This window comes from Gymnogyps californianus, chromosome 11 (assembly GCF_018139145.2).
Source record: "Gymnogyps californianus isolate 813 chromosome 11, ASM1813914v2, whole genome shotgun sequence".
NCBI lineage: Eukaryota > Metazoa > Chordata > Aves > Accipitriformes > Cathartidae > Gymnogyps > Gymnogyps californianus.
This window is the reverse complement of record NC_059481.1, coordinates 21,378,211-21,397,422: the sequence shown is the minus strand read 5'-3', so window position 1 is coordinate 21,397,422 and position 19,212 is coordinate 21,378,211. Positions and strand designations below refer to the sequence as shown.

Below are 19,212 nucleotides of genomic sequence, written 5' to 3'. Positions count from 1 at the left end.
CTAGTCCAGGGCTGCTGGGAGCCTGAAGAGCTGGAGGCTTTGTGAGCAGCTGGGAGAAATTGTGGATAGAGAAATCCTACCTTTCTTCCCTCCTTGCTTCCCTGGGAGAGCAATGCTCACCTCTGTCATGCCTTCCCAAGAGGACGTACTGCATTAAGTGGATCTCTCTACTGCTGGCCGTGCTGAAGGGGCCGTCTTGAGCTATGTGTCGACTGAGTCTCGTCACTCCCCCTTGCCTCCAGCTCCTGCTCTCTTTAGAAACACAGTGGCTTGTTTTCTGCCTTCAAGAGAAACTGAGTGTGTTGGCTGAGCATGACTGTGGTCACGGTCCTGAGCAACCTGGTCTAGCTGACCCTGCTCTGAGAGGGGAAGGACCATCAACAATTTTCAGAGGTCCTTCCCAGCCTCAGTGAATCTGTGATACATAAGTGGAGTGTCTTTTTGTGGCTGGGAGATGCCTTGCCTAGTGTTTGAAATATGTTGATATTAATTACAGACTCAAATAGCAGATGCACGACAAAAATAAATACTATCGCAGTGGGAGGCTTTCCCTCCGCAGAGCTGAGAGGATGCAAATATTTGTCTCCTTTCTCCCGTGTCCTGATGAGGCATCTTGATGAGGGTTTTCTGGGTACCACTTCCTCTGAGGTCTCTGGAACTTGATCTTGAGAACAGTGTGTTTGTAAGTAGTGGGAGCATGGCTTTAGGAATGTGGGGCAGTTGCCCTTGTGTACGTGGGAAGCTTCAGCAAGTCTGTGTCCATGAATCAGGCTGTAGGATTGTGCCAGTAATGACAGTATGGTCACTGGAGGAGCTCTGTTAGCTCTTCTGTTTCTTCATCACCTGTGGGGAGGACAAGAAGTGATGAGCTCAGATTGCAGCAGCTGAGGTCCAGGATAGACGCTAGACTCGCAGCAGGGATATATGTCTCTGGAACAGACTGGTTAGGGCAAGGGAGGTATTTCCATTACTGGAGATTTAGGATAAATGTTTGCAGGAGCAGGTGTGCTGTTGGTGACCATGGCTTGAACACAGGATGGGTGATCTCTTAAGGTCCTCCTGGTTCCATGACCCTTGCTCATGGCACTCCAGCTGTCTCAGCACCTGGAGAACCAAAGTTTTACTTATCAGGTTTACTTATTGGGATCTTTGTGGATGGAAGGACTGGCATTCACGGTTATAACTTGTCTTTGTGCTATTCCTGTGGAATAGCTGCTATCCCTCCCATTAGCAATCGCCTTTGAATGTGTCCTCTTCATAATGAAGACTGATAACCCAGAGCTGCCTGTCAAAGCTCGGCAGCTCTGTTTATAGAGGCTTGCAATTAAAAATGGATCTCATATATAATTAAAAAGGATCACGTAGGCTTTGTGCCTTGCATTCAAGAATAAAGAGGCTGCCATCTAGGAATCCAGGCAGAAAATGGAGATGCTGACAGCCAGCTCCTACTTTTATGCTAATTGTGAATCATCTGCTTTGTTCAGTATAATGCAGCAAGGATTGTGTTCATGTTATGAGCCATGTAGCCATTTCACTCCATGGAAGTGTTGCCCAGTAGCACCCCATGGGCAAATGGGGGGGGATACTGAATGCCTGGCTGTAAGTTTGTCAGCTTGTGAAAGCCAGAAACTCATGGAAGAACAAAAGGAATCAACACAACCCAGGAATGGTGCAGCTTCAGGTGGCTGTGTCCTGGCTGCTTTGGGCCATGAAGGTGCAGCTGTGTATCAGTTGGTCCCTTCATGTGCTTGAGGTGCAGCAGGAAAAAGTTGTTGTTCAGACTCCTTTGCAATGTACTTTTTCTCTGACTACCAAACCTTCGTGAAAAGCAAGTGGTGACACTGGCTGTAGTGTGTGCGAAGGCACTTGTACACTTGGAGTCATCTACAAATCTGTATGTAGAAATGTGGTTGTTTTATACTATACAGTTGCTTTGTATCAGCAAAGCCCTGTTGGCCTGGTCTGCCAAAAGCAGATCCTATGTTGTGAAGACTCCAGGGTGGTGGATAGGTCTGCACCTGCTGCTTTTTAAGAACCACCAGTTGGGTTGCTCAAAGGTTTCTTGGTCCCATTCTGCTGTGGTTACCAGGACCTGCACATGATACATTTGCAGGAGAAAAGGAAGGGATAAAAGGGCTTTGAGTTGATGAATAGCTCAGGTAAGGCATAGCCTGTCTCACACTCTTCCTTTTGGTCACTCAGGTTTATAACTCTTCCAAATGGTGTCCTCCAAATTGTGGATGTGCGGGAGAGTGATGCTGGTTCTTACCACTGCGTGGCAACCAACGCCGCCCGAAAACGCTACAGCAATGATGCAGTCCTCAGTGTTCTGAAAGGTAAGGTGCAGGCAGGAGCGTGTTGGGCTGGGCGCATGTCTGCCAGATAGCCATTGTGTGTGATGGTAAGCTGAGCTGAAATATCAGTGACGATCTCTCCTGCTGGTGTGGCTCTGCACATGGCAGGCTTTGCTTAAAACTTGCAAAGAAGGCATTTTATTAAAGATTTCTCTTTACTCTGATGGGATAAGCAGGCTGGGTTGGGAGGTGTTGCCACCTGGGAGTCACAGCTGGCTGCTCTGCCCAGCCACAGGACTAGGCAGCCAACAATAATAATGGGGTGGTTTCTCTCTGTGAGATTTTCTTTTGCAGGTGGATTGTAACAGCAGGTGTGTTTTAACAGCTGTAGACTCCTTTACGGTCTGGGGCTATTAGAAGGGGTCAGGCACCCTGCTTGCACCTTGAGGAAGTGCAGTTTTGTTGCGATCTTATCTCTAGCGGCCTTGGATGGCAAGACAAGTGAAGGCTGGCACAGACAGAGGAAGATGCTTGCCCAAGCTAGCAAGAGAAATAGTTGGAGGCTGGAGTAGTTGGCAGGGCTGTCTACCCTGGGTTGCCTAGCAGGGTCCAGAGGAGGTTAAGCACAGCGACATCTGACTTGCATTCTGTGTCCATATTGCTGGCTCTTTGCTGAGCTGTTGGGTAGGCTCCAGAGATCTTTTTGTGGTATTTGGGAACAGTCTCAGCTGGGATTTCTTCTGCTGACACAGACTGTTGGAGCAAGGCTTTGGGTGTGAGCTGTCCTTCGCCTCCCGATCTGGGCCTCAGTCTCTGAGTGCATTTTTCTTTGTAAACCAAGAGTGCAGTGAGCAAGTCTGGACATGAGAACGTAGCTGAGAGCATAAGTGCAGTGGGGGTCTTCTCCAGACTCCAGCATCCTTCCCAGCACGCCTGGCTGCCTCCCCAGTGTTGTATAATCCCCATCCTGCAACTGCAAAAACTCACCAGGGCTGGGAGTGTGTCTGAGCTGTCCCTTCTCGCAGGACAGTACCCCCCTGCCACGTCTGTCTCCTGTTCGTGCTGACCCCAGTATATTTTGTAGGCAGCTTTAACCTTGAAAGCTCTGAAATCCTTCCCAGCCCCTTTTGTCTTTGTTTAGGATTGCGTTGCTTGGCATTCTGCTACCAATGTATTTTCACAGAGATGGCTTTGCTGTTCATCCATCAGCAGGGAGTGTAATTAACTGTGGAGCCTGAGAACACACCTCTGATCAATGGATTGTGTCGTGGAGGTAATCTGTGTGGAATCTGCAGAGAATTCGTGAGCTGTTGAATGCTCTATATCTAATTGCCAGCCCCTGCCAGATCCTCTGTGTGCTTAATGAAGCACGGAGGCGAGGGGAGCACTTGCTATGGGCAGTTCCACACTCCAGAGACAGCTCCCTTGTTGGGTCTGGTTTGCTATTGATAAGTAATATTGATCAAGCTACAAAGGTGAATATGCTGTCCTTGGCATCATAACTCATTCTGCATAATTGTATCTATCTTGTAGCTCTGCAATGTTTAATCTGCTTTGCAAATGGAGGCAATGGAAGAGGTTAAATGGGAAGCATTCCTTCTGGAGCACCAGCCGGCCTGAGCAGATTTCTGCCTGGAGTTCTCACCCAAATCTCGCTTCTGCAGCACCACACCACCCGCTGGCTGCAAAAACAAATATGCGAGGTTGAGTTTTTCACCAGATTGAGCTGATAGTGATGAAAAACATGCCTGTTAAATCTCTGGGGTTTTTTATAATTGGGGAGAAGTATCTCTGAGACAGATGGGAAACTGCAGTGACCTGTGCAGGCTGCAAACTCCTCCATGAGTGACTGGCATGGTATTGATCCTTTTTTGTTTCAGCATTTCACCATCAGAGGCACATTTTTGGATGCCTGGACTGGCTCGCAGAGTCTTTTCCTCCCTGTTCAGAAGCAGCTGATAGTGGTTGGAGTGAACTGGTCAGGCAGAAATCCTTTGCTGGTTGTAAAAAATAAAACCAAACTAAACCAAAACAAACAAAAAATCCCAGGAAAAAAACCCCACCAAAACAAACAAAAGAACAATAGCCTGAAATACAGCTATTTAGTGTTGCTTGAGTTGCTTATTTGGAAATTTCAGGGACTAAACTCCTATGTGTCTGCAGGCAGGAGCAACTAAACTACTTCTGCCCTCGCTGCTGATGGCTAGTGAGTCATTTGTGCTGAGGTAAGACAGGAGCCCAGTCTTGCAGTCCCAGTGCACTGCCAAGGCTCCTGGAAAAGGTTTGTGCAGTGGGACCTAGTGTCTCTTTACGAACTGTGCCTGCAGCTTTGGTGTCCCACTGGCAGCACTGGGCAGTGCCGTGTGATGATGACCGAGTCCGTGTGCTCGTGACGGATTTTGGAGCTGTGCTGGTTATAGTGCAAACACTTCCGCTTGCACTGGGTTGCCAGCCCTCAGGCCTGGGAACATCTTGTGTTCATGCCTCTGCCCCTGCCAGACAGCACTGGATTTGAACTGGCTATGCATAGCAAAAGAATCCGTTTCCCTATAGCTCTTCTGCCCAGTTGTCCTTTTCCTCCCCCCTCTCCCCCTTGTTCCTGATAAGATGGCTGGGAATTGTTCCGTCTCCCTTATTAAAGGCCTTTTCCCAGTAGAGGCAGCAATTAGCACGACCCCCTTCTGTCATATTTGCATGGCCCAAAAGTGTCATTCCCCTTGACAGTGTGACTTCCCCATCACGTGGGGAAGGCTGTATTGTGTGTCGGTGGCTAAACACATGCTGGCCTTACACAGGCAGGGCAGCGAGTGGCGGTGCACGGTGGTGCTGTAAGCACTGCAGATGTTTCGGCTGTGCAGACTTCATGGTGCAAATTTCCAGACGTTCCCTGGGGAAGCGGCGTTTTGAGCTGGAAGGGAAGAGAGCAGACGGGGAGAGCGGGATACAGTCACGCAGCCCTGAAACAGAGCCTGCTGTCGAAATAGGGATAACCTGGATTTTCCCCTTGGATCTCCACTGCTCCCCGGCGGACGGAGCGCCAAACACATCTGGCAGCTCCGTCCCTTCACCCCTCACCTAGACAGATGAACACTGCAGCCCTGCTGCGCTCTCTGCCAAAAAGGGCATTAGGAGCTGGCTGTAGGATGCTTTTCCCAGGCGCTCCGTCTGTGCGTGCTGCCTTTGCTTGGGGTCAGGTCTCAGCGGGGCTGTGTCTTGTTTCTTGTAGCTCCTTTTTCGAAGCAGGCTCTGGAGCCCTACTTTGAACTCGTATATAAAGAGTTAATTCCCTGTGAGTCCTGGTTGTTTTCCCAGGTCCTTGACATACACAAGGGGGTGTTGCCATGCTTCATAAAGCAGCTCTCAAAGAAGAGTAGCAGAAAGGCTTGAGGAACATGATGTTGTGTGGTCTCAGCAGGTCACTTTGCCTGTCACTTCACTTTTCCCCTCTGTGTCATGCACATGCTTGCTCTTTGTGTGTTTTCTGGGGGATAGGGACTACCTCTTGCTATGTGTTTGCCCCACGACTGGTACAATGCGGCTTGCATCCCCAATGCAGCACCAATAACCGTCAGAGGCTGTGCTTCTGCTAGCACAGTACATTTTTGCAAGGACTTCATCCATTCTCTTTTTAAATGATGCAAGGAGTGTGGCTCCCCCTAACTCCCATTGCATCTTCCCCATTGAATGGATACTGGGATCTCTCTTCTCCATAGCTAACCCAAATTTCACTTTCCTGCAGTTCATCCTATTCTTTTGAGGTGCACGGTGTTGGGGGTCTTGAAAAAATTCTCCTTCCTCCTTGTTTTTTAATCCCTTTGAGTATGTATAAGCAGTGTGGTGTCCCCTAAGTGACCTAAAGAAAGTTAAAGATCTTAGCAATTTTAGACTATAATAGAGTTTTGGCTGGGCTGGGAGAAGTACAAGCGATTAAAACAAGACCATGCATTTTGAGACCCTGACCCCACAGCTCCTTCCTGTAGATTTCAGTGTTTGTATCTTTTCACATTTACAGGATGGTCATTGCAGAAGAGCGAAGAAAGCGTGGTCCTGGGAGCCAGGACTCTTGGTTTCTTCTTTCCTCTCTGTTCTTGGGCCACAGAAGAGAATCAGTTCCTTAGCACTTTAATTTCTGCCTCTGTAGATAGGGATAATGTAATAGCCTTGGAGTTGCCCTCTTAGAATTGATGAGTCAGTTTGGAGAGTGATTATGGGCATTTGGTGCTGGAGGTCTGTCCGCTCAGGTGAGCGGGGCATCGAGGTGCGCTTGCAGAGGAAGATGCAGATAGGTACCTGATTGTGGGTGTGGGGTTTTTCTTCCTTGTGTCCTCTGTACCCTATTCCTGATCTGTGCATGCAGAGTAGCTGTGATTGCTGTGACATGTATATGAGTAAAATCTTTGCCTCAGACCAGGCTGGCAAGAATCAGAATGCGCAACAGCCTTCCCCCAACACTGACAAAACGTCTGTGCAGTGATGTTTGTGCGGTGGTCTCACAGGCGTGCTCCACGTGATCCTCTGCCTGTGCTGCAATAAATGCGGGAACGGGGAGAACAGATCAGGGCGATGGGCGTAGGTACAGCAGGGCTGAGGTCTGGGCTGAGCATGCCACTGAAGAGTCTTCCAGCAGATGAGCATGTCCCCTGTGAGCTGGGATTTAGTACTGTGTTATTAGAGATGACACTGCGAGATTGCCGTTGGCAGAACATCATTTACGTTGACAGTTGTAGCAGCTTGCTGCAGCAGTGTCCCAGGAAATGTATTTTTCAGCCAAATATTTGTATGAAATATGATAACAGGGACAGAGCTTGGAGGCAGCTGAAACACCTTCACGTTCTTTATTCTTTTGGTGTTTGTATTGTAGCGGCTTGCAGGTACCAAGGGAGAGCCTGGCTCTGGGTGCTGGGACCTGGGTGGTTCCTGCTCCAAAGGGCTGTAGGGGGAATACAGCGATTGAATGGGATGAGCTTTGGGGATGGAGGAGAAGGTGGTGATGAAGTGAGCAGCACTCGCAGTTGGCCACCACCTCGCAGAAACAGACGTGCTGTTACCACAAGTGGATTTTCAGTCCCTGCATGTGCGAATGACATGCTGGATGCTGGGTTGGCGCTCAGCCTGAGCCCTGACAACATGTGCTGTGCTCCCCTTGCAGCTTTGAACACGGGTACCGTGCAATCTAGGGACAGGGAAGTTTGGATTCGGGTCAGTGCTGCTCTGGTCTGACCTCCCTGCCTGCAGCTGGGCGTTGATCCCATTGTGTGTGCTGCCATTGATGGCGAAGGGCAGGGTTAACCAGAGTGGGGTGATGGTCCCACCTAGTCAGGGGTGGTCTTCCTCCAGCAGGAACCCATGTGGCAGAGGCAGCAGGGCCCTGTGGTGTTATGGGGGCAGAGCTGCAGGGGGAGAGCTTCCACAGCTGGGTTTGTGGGCACAGGAGGCTGCTAAAGGCTGTGCTCCTAGCAGGCAAGAGGGTCACAGAAATGCACAGAGAGAGAAAACGTGAGGTGGGGTAAGGCAGCTGTGTTTTTCCTGTGAGGTGTTGATTTAACCAGCAAGTGATGCTTCACCTCTGGAGAAGGGGACATCCTAGTTCCAGCCTGCAACTGCTGTGTCCTCGTTCCTTGTGCCTCTTCTGCTGGGCACAGACCTCTGTTGCTTTTCTCTCTCTTCTTTTAGCATCCTGTTTTTCTTTGCCCTCTGCTCTCTCGCTTTACTGACAGTTAAGCAGGGAACTGCTCACCACTTGACATCCCAAAAGCTCAGCCATGAGGACTATGTTTATGTGTGTTTCGAAGCTCCGCTTTTCTGGGCGGCAGGTATCCGAAGCTGTTTGCGTAATGCATCTGCTGGGTTGTGAAAAATGCTCTTGGTCCTCCTCTGTGGCAGAGGATGCTAAGCGAACCACGGTAAGTGTGAATTCAGAGAATGGCAAGATCAAGGAGGAGATACGCAGCATTTCTAGCTTAATAAATAAATCTTTAAAGCTAGAAGTGACCTTCTGCCTAACATGAGCTGTAAACTTTCACTCCATCTCCCTTTTACTGAGCCTAGCAATGCTAGTGATTTCAAGCACGCATGGAACAGGATTGAGACCACAGATTTTGGGTGAAACTTGTGAAGGGCTGGTGCAGACATGCATCAGGCACCCACCCAAACACACAGTGCTCTCCTTGGCTGGAGTTCGTACGGGCCAGCATGCATCACACCACTCGCATCGCCGAGGGAAAGCTTCTCGTAGCTCAAGTGTCAGCAGCCTGCTCCCAGGAGCCGGAGGGGGAGTTTCAGCTCAGCTGTCTGTGAAGTTTGGTGGGGCTATGATATGCCACAGTCCTGACAGCTCTAGCAGCCTGCGGTGACAGAGAGTTTGATACAAAATTCAGAGCCCTCACCTCCCATTAAGCAGAACAGCTAAGCCCGGGGTTGGCACTGAAGTGAGCGGCAACAGAGGTGTCAAGGATAATAGAACAGAACAAGGGATGTACGGCTGGGAATAGGTGAGCTGTTTCCAGGTCCTGAGGGGAAACTGGTCTCTCCCACACACAGCGTTGGCTATGCATAATGTATGGAGCTATCAGGTATGGCCAGACTCCTGTGTTACAGGCAGCTCTGCCTCCGACTCCTGAAGACCAGGGATGGTGGGATTCAGGGATGGTTTGCGGTCCTCCAGTGTTCTCCACATGCAGCTCTTATTAATCCAGGTTAATCCATTCCTGAAATAAGAGCTGGTGTTTGGTAAGTCTCTGACTGAAGCAGGGTTTAAGCATCAGGCTTCATTCAGCTCTCCTCTGAGAGTCTTTTTGGTGGTGGTGTAACCCTGTGGTGCATCAGCACATCTGCACTGCAGGGATCACACCTGGCCTCTCCCGGAGAGTATTGAACAGGCTGTGCCTGCATGGTGAGGCTGGAAGGGAGCTAAGAACAGAGATCATAATTAGGTCAGCAGCTTGCAGTGGGCTGTGGGACAGGAAGGTTGATGTGGTTGGGTTCCTGATGGCACTTGTTAATTATTAATTGTCTGTGTTACAGCAGAGCCTCAGTAGCTCTCTGAGGTCGAGGGCTAGTGGTGCCCTACGGCACTTACAGCATCCTAACAGCTGGAGTGAAGATGTTGCAAGTGTCCAGAGGCATAGCAAAGCTCACGGTCCTGTTGCTTTAGACATGGGACAGACATACGGAGGAGGCTTGTCCCTGTCTCAAAGACCCACCAGTATCTACAGGCCCAGTGGTGCTAAGGAATAAGAATGGGGTGAATCAGCCCAGATCACAGGGGAGGCTGAATCAGGAGCTGAGCTGTGCTGCTCTGAGCCCTTGCTTGGATATCTCAGATGCCAGGGATCGCTCAGCACACAGCTGGGAGTTTGCCTTCAGTAACTTAGAGATGCTTTTGCCCAACTCTGTTTCCAGTGCAGCCAAGGGGCGATACCGCATGGATTGTGGACGAGAGTGAGAAGCAGGAAAAGAGAAGAAGAATGGGATAAGGAGAGGCAGGTGGTGTTACCTGTCTTCAGGCACAGCCTTAGATGGATCGGGGCTCTCTGCAGCACTCAGCAAGTGTCCAGCCGAAGGGCTTTGACAGAATCTGTGGATATCAGTAATGATCTTTCCCCATGGAAAGTCAGCTTTCCTTCCAGACTTTTCCTAGAAAAACAGATTTGCATTGTCCTGAGTTAATGCAGATGCATCCATCTGCTTTTAGTTCTTCCTTCCAAGTTGGCAGTCTTTGTTTGCTGCCAGACTGTGTTACTGTAGGCTCCCAGCATGTTGTGTGTTTGAAGCGTAGCTTGTAGGAAGCATTCTGCATACCTGGCATCAGGGAGACCACACTACAAGGTGGCTTCCCATAATGTTTCTCTTTTCAAAGCTGTACATGACAGTAATGTGAATGGCCATCGCTGGCAGACAGAATGGGACAGAGCACAAGCCCTGGTCGCAAAGAAAGCAGGTTGTATCCTTCTGCACAGCCCACGGCCCCCAGCCGGTTCCCTCTCTGCTGTCGCTAGATGTACATGAATTGCAAATATATCTGATGTTGCAAATAAATCTGAATTGCAAATAGATCGGATGAAATAGGTGTCAGCCCCTGGGAAACATCAGCCTCTGAGCACAAGGAGGAAGTTACTGGAGTGAAATGGTTCCAGTCACTGAGACAAGGTGAGGTGACTGAGTGAGGAGGAGTTTCAGGGCTTCTGACCTGTGAACCAGAAGGGTCCTCTGTTGACCATGTCTCTGTCTCATTTCTGTTCAAGAGCTAACAGAGTATCTTTACCTGCCTTACAGCTTTTTTTCTTGGAGATTTCTCCTGCATCACCCTGGAAGGTGGTGTGGTGGCCTAGGAAAATGGCAAAGAGAGGTGGCGTAATGATGGTTAAAGAAGTGTGGGAATGTTCCCACTGAATCCCAGAGGCTGGCAAGCTTAGGTCCCCAGGGCCATTGGGCGTTTACTGATTTGGGGTGGGTGTCTATACTTAAATCTCTGACACTGTGGCTTTTGTTAAGGGTCTTCTGATGCTTTCTGGCTATTACTTTTGCACCTTCGCTTCTGTGAATTAGCTATGTTACGAACTCTGAGCAGGTGGAGTCACGGAGATGCTGAGAGATGTGCCCACAGCAGCACAGTGAGTTAGTGGCAGAGACCAGGGGAGACTCTCTTTCTCTTGAACCACTGGATCATAGCCTGGCCCTGCTGGGAAGCTGGGGCATCGTCCTGGCTGGTCAGGGCTGAGGCACTGTGCTGGAGCTGTGTGGAGGATTGGTGCCCACAGCAGCTAGGCAGGTTGAAGGACTGGACTGGAGCAGCACAGATCGCATCAAGGATGGGGTCTGGCTATGCTCTTGTGCTGCTGACAAAGGCGTGTTGCAGTAGCATCAGTGTTGTCAGTTGTGGGACATGCCTGGTGTAGTGTGGTGGTTCCTGTTGCGGTGATAACTTTGCAAAGCGTCCTCTTGCAGCCCTTATCTTTCTTGTCTGTGTTTCTGGCAGCTGCTGGGGAATGGCTAGGGCTTGCAGGGCTTTAAGGGCTCAGCTTGAGTAACATAAGCTGTCTGGGTCTTAGGGTTAGGGCAGGGAGACTGCTCTGCCATTCTCCAAACTGCTTCAGAGACACTGAGGGACCTCTGCTCCTTTCTTCACTTCTTTTTGTTGGCCTCTCATCTGATCTAGAGGCTTAACTCCTACTGTACACTGAGTGACTTTCTTTTAAGGAGTTTGTTCGCGCTGAGGTCTGTGAAAATGTGCCAGGAATGGTTAAAGGCTTATTAATTAATAGTTATTATCTAAAATGGTGGTATTATCAATGCTGCTCCAACACAGTCCTTCTGGTAGGTCTCAGTGTTCACTGTGCCCTAAGCTTGGGTTTCCTATTGCCTCTGCCACATTCCAGCTCGTGGTCTGCTTCTTCTGCCTCTCAGAAACTCTCTGAGACATATCTTCAGGCTTCTGAGGATTCAGATGCATGGCCTGAGGTCTCCAACCCTTTGGCTAACTTGAGCCTGCGGCAGAAAACCAGAAGAGCCCTAATTCTCGTAAAAGCGGCAGCACTCTCTGTGCAGCGGGGCTGCAGGGCCGCATGACTGCGGCTGTCAGCGTGGCACCTCCTGGTTATTTTGCCTAGCTCCTGCTCAGAGCGGTGCATATGTAGGCGCTTCCAAGCGCTCGCTGGGGAAGCAAGCAGGAATTCATCGTGCAGTCTGGCTGGCTCCCATCCCTTTTGGCGTGATGAAGAGCAGTTCCAAATGCATGTACGCAAACAGAGAGCCAATGTTGACAGCTTTACAGGAGGTGGAGTAGTGGGCAAAGCACACTCCGACTGCTTTGCAGCAGAGCTAAACGTACCCTGGACATGTAAAACTCCGTACCCTGAAGGATCAAGGCGGGTGGGGGACGAGCCCCCTAAAAATCTAGGGCAATTCCTGGAAACCTGCCTCTGCTCAGCCTCTTTCTGGGCTTCTGGTTACATACAGTTCAGGGTGTCAACTTGTGGCTGAGCTGGTACATTAAAGGATTTAATTTCTGAGCTGAAATCTGTCAGCTGTATAAAGAAGTCGAGGGGAATGAAAGAGGGCTGCCTGATGGCCCCTCTGCCTGTCTGGACTGGGATCCGGGTGCTCCCCAGGCTTCCAGACACAGAACACAGAGCTGGGGAAAATGTTTAACAGGCTGTTTCTCAAGCCAAGTGAAAAGCAGTTCCTAGAGCAGCTCCTCCTGCCACACTCGGCATGTAACACGCTCCGTGGAGAGACCCCAGAAGCTGTGGCAGGTGCTGGTCTGAGGAGTGTGTCCAGGTAGTAAATGAACACTTCTCATCCAAACTCATTAATCTCTCTCCTTTTTTCTTTTTTTTTTTTTTAAACCATAGAAGTGTATTTCATCTGTTAAATTCTCCATTTTGCATGTACGTCTATGCAGACATTAAAGGAGCAGGTTTTGTGCCTGCTGTTAGAAGTGTAGGTTGCACCATGTATTTTGGGATCTGTTTGCTGACTTCTTTGTTGGGGATTTTGTGATAGTAGTTTGAGATACAAGTGCTGTATGTGGAGGTCTCTTAATAGCGCTAAGAAAGTGATTGAACTTCTGTGTTTTAATCATTTATGTATGTTTCTTTGTATGCTGCTTTAAAGATGACAAATGATGTGTAGCCGCTCTGCTGCAGCACTAACTTAGTAAGTAGGGAGACTCTGTCCCCGTTCCAAAATGTGGAGATAAATTCTCCCCTGTTCAGCTCTTCAATTAAATGTTTGCACTGACAAATGCATACCTGCTTACAAAATGTTTTGAGCATGTGAGGTAAAAAGACAATACAAAACTGATCTACTGAGTTCATTTATATTATTGGGCAGAAAAACCTGTTACGCCAATACAGTGTCACTCGTGCAATAAAAGCCGGGTTCCTTTTCAGCCTTGCTTCCAAGTTGACTCGTGTGCTGACCCAGGCATGCCGCAACTGCCTGAAAAGGGAAAGAAAGGAGCATTTCTAATGCCAGAGGCTATGAGCACTGGTGCTGCCAGATTGCACTGGGACAACTTTTGCAGTCCCAGTACCCAAGCATTGTCAGTGCTGGAGTTTCTGCTGAGGCACACGTCTAAAAGCTCCTGTAAGGCTTGTGAACCAAAGCCTGATCCTCTGCAGAGGAGTTTTCAAGGCTGAGAACCATCAAAGCAGTACCAAATGTTTGGTGAATTGAGTCCATAATCTTGTCACCAAAAGTCATCCCTCCCCAACTTCAGTGATGGAGGAAAACAGAACTGGGATCCAAACTGCCACAGGGACTGATATAGCAAAGGTGGAAGAAAAACCCGAAAAAAGCAAATGGTAATTTTTGGAAAGGATGCGTGGTTGTGAGAGCTGCGTTTGGGAGAAGAGGAGACAGTGTTTGGCTTGTGATACTTTGGGGAGGCCTGAATTGTATGGTGTTGGAAGGGCAGCACCCAACATCTCCAGCCACTTCTGAAAAATCACTGGTGCCAGTCGTCTCTTGGCTGCTTTGCTTTCCTGTTTGCAAAGCTGTGCATTGCTGTGTTCAGATGAGAACAGTTACAAAAGAAGAAATGCTTGTTGCTAAGCATGCTCAGGTTTGAGATCTGACATTGTTTACATTGCCCCCAAAGCAGATATGCCAAAGTGGTAGGATACAGTTACGCAGGTGTCCTACCTAGAGGTGTTACATGCTAGTTATCTCCTGTCCTGGGTCTAGCCCAGAAGTGGAAATAAATTGTAGATAACTTTCCAGGACAGTGTAAAAGGAGGAGGAAGGCAGGTGTGGAATATGTTTTTTCTCCTCCATGGTTGCTGTCAGCTTTCTCCCTGAACAGTCCAGGAGGTCTGTGAGTTGTCTGAGAAGGAGAGAGCTAGGGAGTGGGAGTAGGACATGCTCTGCAAACACAGCGACTGCATTTTTGAAGGTGTGTGCTTTGCAATGGGTAATTTGCTCCTTTATTGTCTGCAGAATAACAGCAGTGACAGCATTGACTTTCTCTAATGAACAGCTGCTCAGTGCTAGAATCTATTCCCGGAGGAGGCTCGCAGGGATGAATAAGGTTTCATGCTCCTCCTCCAGAGAGGGTGAGAAAGTTCGCAGAACAGAAAATTGTTGCTTGGTTGTTGGATATCTCCAAATCTTGAACTGCTGACAGCTGAGAGCTGAATGTGTCACCATGCAAGTCATGTTTAACCTTCCAGCACTTTCGCCAAGGCAGGGTGTTTATGGAGTCAGGAGAGAAGTGTTAGTTCCCATCCAAGAAGTCATCCTCTTGTCACTGCAAACGACCATCACAAATTGGCTGAACAAAAAACATTTTCCTCCTGTTGCACCGCCTGAATTCTTTGCTGATACTCCGCACTAACAAGAGCGGGGAGGCGGGAGAGGATAGCTGATGAATTATGGATGCATTAGAGGCAGACCCGAGTTGTAAACTCTTGGAGTTTGAAATCACTCATGTATGTTATAACTCAAGCTATAACTTCAAATAAACATTTTGAGCTTTGTCCCAAGCAGCTCCCCATGGTGCCTCCCTTCACATCCCTGCTCACGGTTCCCCTTCGCTTTGAAAGGATACAGATTGGATTTTTAGAGGTTAGGCAGCCTGTGTGCTGAAGTCTGTCTGGCATGCTCACTTGCTGTCTCAAGGTTCCCTGTGCTCCCCTCCCCACCTCCTTTTGGTTTTATACTACACTTGATCATAAGCGATTTGTTGTATTTCCTCTGTGCCTGCCCACCGCCTGGCCCTGGAACCCAGCTCGAGACGCTGAGAGATGCCCATGAGAGCAGTGGTACAAAGAAGCGGAGCACTGAAATTTCACCTGACTTTCCTGTCTCATGATAAGAAAGTGGAAAAATGCATAAGCTGAGAAGTCTGCTGTAGTGAGTTGTTCGTAAACAATAAAACCTAGGGGAATATTTTGAAATATTTCTGCAGATTATCAGTAAGTCTTGTCTCTTGCTCTATGATGGCACCCTTGCCGTCTCCCTGTGCAGACACAAGCGTGTGCAGGGGTTGACGAACTGTGCAGGAAAAGAGCCGCCTTCTCTAACTCTTTCAGTGCCCAGAGGATTTCTGTCAGTCCTAGTGCACTACTCCAAGTCATCCCAGGCCCACGTTTGGCACCCTACAGGCGTTTTTTCAGTCAAAGAGGGTAGAATTGATCTATCTGATTCAGAAGGGCAAAAAGACCACAAAGGCCATCGATGGCAGCGGGTTTTGATATGAGTCCATGGGTTGTGCCTTGGGCTGTGCAAAGCTTTTGCCTAGAGCAGCTTTGCTACTTGGAGAGACAAAACAAAGCCTGGGGGTGGGAGAGATCTCAAAGCCCGAGTTTTAAATAACAGTGCTGTGAAAGCTTTAGTACCACAGAATGGACAGCATGGCGCAGGTGCATTCAGTGACCTGTCTTGTTCAGGCAGTGAAAGATGTCTTAGAAACTGCAGCTCTTTTTTCCTTTGGTTCTAACAATATTCCCCTTGACCTGAAATTATCTTAATGGCAGTGGAGACAAAAAACTCATGTTGGTTTTACTCTTTGATGTTTGTTGGAATCCCTTGTGTGGAGGTTTTCCTGGTTAGCTTAGTACTGTTCTTGGGAACTCTTCAAACCAAATGAAACCCAGTTCGTAGCAGTTAACCTGCGATCCATCCTGTCCAACCAGCCTATTGAGGCAGCAAATGAAAAATGTACTCTAAAGGGGGCTCAGTTTAAAGAGGAGCTTGACTTGTAGACTTGCTCTGACAGACCCACAGTGAAATACAAAGCTGGAGAGAAGTGCGTTTGTGTGTGGAAGCGGTGTATGGGGCATTCATCCATGCACGCACCCGGGAATGTACTGGGAAAGCAAGCAGAACTGTTTGGTTTTGTAATACACTTTCAATGATAATCAGTGACAAACAGATGTGGGGTCTGGGCTAATATGTTTTCCCAATAGTTTTTTCCAAGGCTGAAACCAGAGTTTTGGCTGAGGGAGAAGGAAGCAGAAATGGATGTTTGGGCTACAGATCCCTATGGCTGTTGCTGCTCTTGGTTGTCAGAGAGACCTTGAGTTTGACTGTCAGGAAGCCCTGATATCAGCTCTCTTTGTACCTTCTGCAGAGTAAGTATGGAGCTGATAAGTAGCTAGTCATCAGCCCTTTGGGTCACCAGGCCTGGTTTCTGCTGGCTCGTTACCTGGCCATCCACAAGCTCCTTGCTTTTTCCCTTCCGGAGCACCCAGGGTCTAGGACGGGCAGCACTGGAGGGAAGGGCGGCACGTGGTGCTGCTGCGGGACTGTTCAGGGTGAGAGCGGTGAAGGGTTTCGTTGGTGCTTCCCCAGCCAGGAGAAATGCGAGGCCCCAGGGAAAGGTGAAGCTGTAGGCTGTGCTTTTACAGCAGCGCTTCATGGCAGCTCTGCTAAACCAGGAGACTGCAGAGCTGGGCTGATGGCTCCTGGGGCTGTTTCAGAGTGAGAGTTTGTGCAGCTCGTAAAATCCCTCGCTTAGTGACTGACAGCACTACAAGGCAGCTGTCTAGGGACCAAGTGAAGTGGGACAAGTGCCTTCATGTGACATTTCTATAACCTGTAAGGTGCCTTTGCCAGCTGGCACCTGGGGCCATGCACCTGAATGCAACAGACAAGTGTTTAAGTCAGGTTTGAGGAGCTTTCTCTCTTCTTCTGCCCTAAGCTTGGTAGAGAAAGCTACTTGAAAATCTGGCAAGGAATATATTGCCATCTGGCTGGTGTTATTTTTTTACTCTAGATTTATTTTTTCCCCAGCACTGCAGAAAAGGACAGCTTTATGCACACAGACGTGTTTCAGACACGTCCTGCCCAGCAGGTACGCCAGCAGCCGGTGGTGTTGGGTAAAGAAGCTCACTCCCGTGGTAGGGTGGAAGGCTGTCCCGGTATACCCCTGCTCCCAGGACCTGGGGTGTAGGTGCTGCTGCCCTGTTCATTTTCATCAAAAGCTGCCATGGCCCCACAATGGGTAACGGGTCTCCAGGGTGGGCAGATGAGGCTCGCTGAGCTCTCTGCACAGTGAGCGGGGCTTGAGCCTGCAGTCTGTGGAGAGGTGTGACCACGTCCAGCCGTGCTGCCAGCCCCTCAGCAGAGAGCAGCTCCTCACCGGGCTCCTTTGCACCTCCTTCCCCGGCTCACTCTTAAAACCAACCTCATCCCAACTTGTTGGGTTCTCCAGTGTCTTCCCAGTGCTGTGGCCTTCCCTGTAATGGCTGCTATAAAAGCCTTTTCCTTTGCTTCTGGTGCTTTCTCATGTGTTTTCTTCCAAATCCTGGCTGGAAAGCTCCTTCTCCTTGTTCTTTCTCCAATGTTGCCTCATCCCTCTCTGCCGTATGGGGTAGAGAAAGTGTGGAGACCTCTCATTAGCAATGTGCTGAGCAGTCTCACCCATCCAGCCGGGTCTCGCTGGAGTCCCTGCACACAGTTGTTTTGCAGGACTAATGATTGCTTGTGGATTTTAGTGCTTTGTTGAACTGGGGCTGGAGTTAAAAGAAAGCTGCTGTTGAAAAAGAGCCTTGCATTTCTCTGATCCTTCAGCTTACATGCCTGTTGTGGAAGCTCCCATGCCTGTTTTTGCATTAAGCCCATTTTCTGTCTCAGTAGTTCTCAAGCCCAGCCTTGGCGCTGCAGTTAAGAGTGGCCAGGACTTTGATCTGTTTGTCAATGAGGCCTCTGAATCCATAGCCTGATGTGGTTTCTTCTTGTCCCTGTTCTGTCCCCCGCGTTGTCCTGCTGTGGCTGGATGTGATGGCTGTGAGGCTGAAAGTGTCTGTAGGCATGAACGATGTGAACAGCTAATGTATGCGAATGTAGCAAAGCCCTGGCCAGCCCACACCGTGCTGTAAGCACAAAAGGAGGTTGTATGTGCCTGTACACACCAAGCCCTCTGTGTAGCGTACTTGTTCCACTGGAAGGAGGATAGCTGGCTTGGCTTTTCCTTCATGCCCCATGGCAGCTCTTATTGCTGGTGTTTGCCCAGGGCTGGGGTTGCAGTTTAGTGTGGTCCAGCCATTGCCCCAGGTAGGGGACTGCGGGTGCTCCTCGGTCTCTGCTTCCATCTGCTGGACAAGCACTGGCTCCTGCTCTCTCCCGTTTTCCCTTGGTGCCTCAGGGATTTTGCTAGCTCCTTTTAAACTGTGCTCACGTAATACTACAGATGGAAATCCCTTTCACGCGTGCATGGACTGTAAGAAAATTTCGGTGTTGAACCAACTCTCTTTGGCAAGCCTGTGTACTAGAGTAAATGGCAATGAGCCTGGAGATGGGCTGAGCGCAGCGCATTCGGTGCAGCAATGTGTAGCCTCCTGCCACGCAGGCAGGCCTGCATGCTGAGGCCAAAGCTTCTCTGGTTTATATTCACAAGAAAGTCAAGTATGAATGAGTGTTGTTTGGATGCCACATGAATGGCCAGTGTGGGTCAGGCCAGAGGTCCAGCCATTGCAGTGCCATCTCCAAAAGTGACCACAGCAGATGCTAGAGGAAAGCATGTAAAAAAACTGGGCAGGGAGGGCATGGTGCTTTCCTTGGACATCTCCCTCAGCATCTGACAGTCAGGGATGTGGGAACATCTTGGGCTGGGGACTGCGGTGAGACCTTTGTATTTAGCAGCACTGGTAAATGTGTCCTTCATGAGCTCGTCTGAACCTCTTGGTTTTTGAACTCTGCAGCATCCTGAGACAGTGAGTGTGTACTGTGCAAAACGGACCTGCTTTTATTTGTTTGAGACCTGCTGCCAACAACTTGCTCTGCTAGATCATGGGAGCACCTGGAGCAGGCCTAAGGATTACTTGTACTACATGACTCCTCTGCAGTTACTTTTCCCTTCATGAGGACAACAACAAAAGCGTCCCTCAGAGTTAGACGTATTTGGGAGAGCTGGAAGAACAGGGTTGCTACTGTCGAGGGTCATGAACAGTCTGGTCTGCTCAAGAGCGCTCCA

The 19,212-nt window shown here is 49.3% G+C and overlaps 1 protein-coding gene across 1 annotated transcript in view; it reads left to right on the top strand.

Moving 5' to 3' along the window:
- Window positions 1-19,212, top strand: part of IGDCC4 (immunoglobulin superfamily DCC subclass member 4) — a 96,943-nt gene that overhangs the window by 47,758 nt on the left and 29,973 nt on the right. The window contains exon 4 of the mRNA XM_050903450.1: window positions 2,203-2,336. Coding sequence (XP_050759407.1) covers window positions 2,203-2,336 — 134 coding nt within the window. The remainder of the gene's footprint in view (window positions 1-2,202; window positions 2,337-19,212) is intronic.